At 34.0% G+C, this 5,365-nt stretch overlaps 1 protein-coding gene across 2 annotated transcripts; it reads right to left on the bottom strand.

Moving 5' to 3' along the window:
• Nucleotides 1-860: 860 nt before the first annotated feature.
• On the bottom strand, nt 861-5,365 carry LOC108457371 (uncharacterized). Of its 2 annotated transcripts, none has more exons than XM_053030870.1 (7): nt 5,196-5,365; nt 3,528-5,060; nt 3,347-3,428; nt 3,099-3,165; nt 2,263-2,448; nt 2,074-2,134; nt 861-1,297 (listed from the first exon to the last, which is right to left on the bottom strand). In XM_053030870.1, the coding sequence occupies exons 2-7, from the start codon at nt 5,035-5,037 to the stop codon at nt 1,131-1,133; spliced, it is 2,073 nt and encodes a 690-aa protein (XP_052886830.1). In that variant the 5' UTR covers nt 5,038-5,060; nt 5,196-5,365; the 3' UTR covers nt 861-1,130. The 2 variants fall into 2 exon arrangements, with proteins under 2 accessions (XP_052886830.1, XP_017611884.1); XM_017756395.2 differs by having other exon boundaries at nt 3,099-3,168.

Genomic DNA, 5,365 nt, shown 5'->3' on the forward strand with positions numbered 1-5,365 from the left:
TTAGAGTATACAAGTATGTTTAAAAATAACATATCATAAATAATAAAATGTATAATTTAAAACTAATTAATAATGATATCAAATATGTATGATATTAAAATATAAAAAATTAAAGCGTGAGTAAAACAAAATTTAAACACGTAAATACATCAAATTAAGAATCCTAAATGCATTACAATAGTTTATTATGATGTTGTTATCAATCTTAAATTCGTGTCAAGTCAACTTGTGATATTAACTCAATCGAAAACATTATCAATTGATAGAAATAATAAAATATGTATAATAAAATTAAAAACTATAGAACAAAATAAAAAAATTGATTGAGTAATAAAATTAAAGTTTTATCAGTGCAAGTGGTATGAGTTTAAATCACACCATATGCAAATTTTTATGATCTTTTAAAAAAATTAAAACAACTAAAATACTCTTAAATAATATAACTTAATTTAAATACAAAAGAATATTTTCGCTAACCAAGTTGGTTCCCTATTGACTCTTAACACCAATTCAATCAAAAACTTAAATAATAGTATAGATAAACAGGTAGAAGAGTCCAAAATTGTATTGAAAGTAATACTTGCACAATACCTGTACCTATGTATTTTTTTAATCTTTCATGTCTGTTTTTACCGTCTATATTCAAAATTCATGACTGCCTCTTTCAATAATATCAACTCTAAAATTCAAATTTACGTTCTTTCCTTGGGAATACAATGTCCCTTACTATGTATATTTTTTAGCTTGGTATTAGAGAGATTTCATGGATCAACTTATTTAACGCTTTCTATTTTCATGTTTGCTCTCATTCCAAGGTGCATAGGGATAACTATCATTTGAAAAGAGAGAAAAAGCAACAATTGTTGGTTGAACGTCCTCGAAAGATTATATCCTCCTACTCATATTCTAACATACATCGGTATAATTGAAGCAACATTTAAACTCATCGGAGAACCAATGTGTAAAAACACTAGAAAATGAATTGAGAGTTACCAATAAAAGGAAGGCCATCTCAAGTGTGTTGTATGAAAGGCCTAATACTGAAACAAAACTCTAAATGCAGCTCAGCTAACATCACTTAAAAAGATGCCAAATTGGAGGACTTACCATTCAAAATATCAGCATGGGAATTACCCAGCATGTAACCTCACATCTTTTATAACTTGGGAATAGAATTCCCAATGCGGATCTGCCTCTGTGATAGCCTGTTGCCCGAATGGATTTTGCTCCACAAACTTCTGAACATTCTCTGCTACAGCTATCCGTTCAAGATAGTCTCGAATATCTCCTCCAGGTGCTGTTGCATACATTATTTAACCATGACAATTGTGATAAAATGCATACACAAGGATAAATAAAATGAGGGAATTAGGTACACTACAGATGACCGTTGATGCAAAACTCTAATGCCAGATCTGTAACACGGACCAATATCATATACAGGTAATGATCTATAACGCCGCTTGGGCTCCCCCAGCCCCCCAAAAAAAAAAAAAAATTTGCTGAAATATGAGAGTATATCCAGTTACTGAAACATAACTAAACCATCACTAGCCAAATCTACAAAGTTATGGGCAAGCCAAACAAAGGTATATCCATTGATCTTGCAGAAGTTAATGAAGCATTACCAACTGTTGAAAAGATCAGCTGAAAATGATTTAGGTCAATGATGTTTTCACAATACCTAGAAGATAAATATATATATGCATAACTGACTTGAGATAATGGCACGACAATCACATTAGTATGATTACTGACTGCACGTACACTGTTCCGTATAGTGAACACAGCTTTATAACACAGTAATACATGCAAATACAATGACTCCATTATCGGAGTTCCCTGACAGGAAAGACTTATTTGGACCCAACAAATTTATGATTTTAACATAGGTAAAGAGTAGGATTTACAGGGCCTATTTAATAAGATTCACTTTTACATTTTTCTCTTCTGTGAAAAAGGCCTAAAAGGTAAGATCACCAATATGCCCCCCGTGAAGGCCTATATACTACATCACGGTCCATCTGTTTGTGTACCTTTAATTCCCTAAAACATGCTTAGCTCATGTCTCACCTAATGAACGATCATCGGCATCAGTGTATTGATAAGGATATGGAAATATACCAGTATTTGCCTACGAATGAAAAGATAGAAGCTAGCATAAGTATTAGAGCAGCATTTGAATTTCAACAATCCAAAGTGTTAAATAAGCCATATTCACCAAGTGAGTAAGCAAATAAAGGAAAACATTTAAAAACTCACAGGATTTCGCAAAGCCTTATATGGCGAATCATCCAACAATAGTGTGTTTGATTCATCATAGTCGCCCTTCCTCCAAGGAAGCTCGGGTAAACACCTATCCCATAATTTTCTAAGTTCCTTCAAAACAAGCGGTTTCTCCTCATTCTCGAGGGTTTTGAATTTTGTAATTGTACACAGTTTCCGGTCCTGCAAGAAACCCATATCATGAGACGAATAAATTATACACAGCACTAACATATTAATGTACTTACAGAAGAGAGAAGCATCTATAAAAAATTTCATGCCACTTTAGCCCACAAGAGTTTTGCATATCTGGCTTATATTCCCCCCAATCAAATACAAAACTTGATGAAAATCAGATTTATTTAGAACAAGAATGTTATTTTAGTTAAAAAAGGAAAGTAACAAAGCTAGTTTGCTTAGGCTCTGTTTTATCTCTCGAGTATTTTGAGTGTGCATACTCGTGATTCAACTGGCTGGATTGGATAGATTTAGAAATGTTGGGTATTACTATGTGTTAAGTACTATATCATTTAATGTTCCATAAGATATAGATGTATTAGTAGTAGGGTAGATATATAAGCATATAGAATTGAACTTGGAATAATATATAACCTGTATACTGTATAGTTCAGCTTCAGTATGTCATTTATATTTTCAAAAATCACACATACTAATTAAAACCACCTTATGTGATTAACTAATTATGTAAATGTAGCTCATTGATTGAAGGCCATGCATACGATGAAAAAGACAAGAAAGAAATGATATAACCAAAACTTTGGCAATTATCCCATTACTAGAAATAGTTAAATACCACAGGGAATGTTGCTTACCCAACAGAAAAACAATTTACGTTTCCATTGTTTTCTAAGAAGAAACCCAATCATCTTGGTCATGTTTCTACTGCAAGAACAAGTAATAGCAACATGGTCAAAGCATAGCGTCATTCATGAAGGAGCATTACATTCTACAGTTCACTTATGTAACATGGCAACGCTTAAATAATAATAATAATAATAATAATAATAACAACAACAGTATAACTATGGAAGACACTTCTCAAGCAAAGGCAGGAGCATACTTAACTCTTGATGACCAGATTCCGACATTAAATGTCTTGAAGCAAAATTCGAGAAATTCAACACAAAATGGTCTAATGAAAACTGTAAAGAGAAAAAGAAAACATGAGCCACAGTCGAAGTATAATTAATGGAAGACAAACAAAGATTTCAGATATTTCTATTTCAATTACTATATATTACCTCCTTTCCCATCTACTCTAGTATTTGGCTTTCTATTTGGTTGTTGAACAACATCTACAAGAATTCCATTTAAATCAAGCACAAGAAGCTTTTTCCTAGGACGCCAGACGCTTTTTCTTTGAAATGAAGAGTGCAATGTTTGTGAGAAATTGTTCTCTTTAACATTAGTTGTTAGTGTAGCATTGTCTTTTACGACTGCCAAGTTTGAAGGAGAAGCATTAGCTGCTAGTGTAACATTGTCTTTTGTGTCAGCCAAGTTTGAAGGAGAAACATTAGCTGTTCGTATAACATCATCTTTTGTGACAGACAAGTTCGAAGGACAAACATTAGCTGCTAGTGTAACATCATCTTTTGCAACAGCCAAATTCAAAGGAGAAGGATTAACTTCTTCCATCTTGGTTTCTTTCTCAACATCCTTCGACTTCTTTCTTTTCTTTCTTTTCCTTCCTTTAAGATCAGATTCAATGCCTATGTTGTTGCCCAATGCTTCCTCTGAAGCCTGTGCAGGCATAGCGTGACCTACTGGTACTTCACCGGACCCATTTTCCGAACAACCAATTGTAGGCTCCTTCTCTCTATGCTCAACAGAAATCTGTATTGGGCCAATCCCCTGGACATGTTCTAAACCATCTCCCAATAGATTACAAGACTTCTTCTTCTTGTGATGGGGTTTTACCTTTTTTGATTTTTCAATAACTTCAGTTTCAGGCATAACAATATCTCCATCAACACGGGGATTTTGAATTCCTGAAAAATCACTTTGCTTATAAGTTATCAAAGTAATTTTGTTAGTATTTTTCGACTCTACAGTTTCTGATATAGAAATAGGATCCTCCTTTCTAATATTCTTTTCATTAATAATTTGAGGTTCAGTACACCTACTTCCATTTTCAACTTCATTACTGTCCTTGCCATTGCTCTTTGAGCTAATATCTTCATCCTCCATGACATTAAGCGTTGTCTTCTTTCCTTTCCCCTTCTTCTTCTTCTTCTTCTTCCTTTTACTTTCCGGTTGAACAGTTTGTTCATTCAATTGAGCCCCTTCCAGTCCAGACTCCAAATGAGAGTCACTTTTATTCTTTTCATCTACCAAAGAGTTGTCAACTTCCACAGATGTAGCCATCTTACTCTTCTTTTTCTTCCTCTTTCGCTTCCTTTCAGAATCAGCCGATTGTCCTTTCAATGGACTCTCCGAAACATTATTCTCCGGAGTCTGTACATTTGAATCTCTACCTGACACGGTATCATTCATTAACCAGTTCGGTTCTTCCTTCAATCCCGATGACTCCACAAAAGAATTTTCTTTCCTCTTTCTCTTCTTACGCGAACGACTCGATTGCTCTGCCCCTAAATCAACGTCCTCTGTTCCTAAACAAGTTGCTTTGTCAAGGGATTCACCATCTCTAGTTTCAATATCTCGTTCCATCCTCTGTTTCTTCAGTTTCTTCCTTTCAGAACGGCTCAATTTAGCATCCGAGACCGATGACTCTGAAACATTTTTCACTTCCATTTTTTTTAATTCCAAGGTCGATCCTGTTTTCATTCACCGCAAATTAAAAATTAAAACAAAAAGCGCAGAAGATTAAAGCTATAAAATAAGCAATGAAGCATCAAAACAATCCCTTAACAATGAGCAAAGGTAAAGGGGGAAATGTTTTAAAGAAGAACCTGAAAATACTAAGCAGCGCCGACGCAGAAAGTTGTTGCAGACTTTGCATTTAGGGTTTTATTGTCATATTGTTTTCCGTCCCCAAACCCTAAACCCAATGATAAAAGAGCTCATGTGCCTGAGTTGATGGAATGTATTGAAATTTTGAAATAATGATATTTTAAAATTT

This window comes from Gossypium arboreum, chromosome 7 (assembly GCF_025698485.1).
Source record: "Gossypium arboreum isolate Shixiya-1 chromosome 7, ASM2569848v2, whole genome shotgun sequence".
Lineage (NCBI taxonomy): Eukaryota > Viridiplantae > Streptophyta > Magnoliopsida > Malvales > Malvaceae > Gossypium > Gossypium arboreum.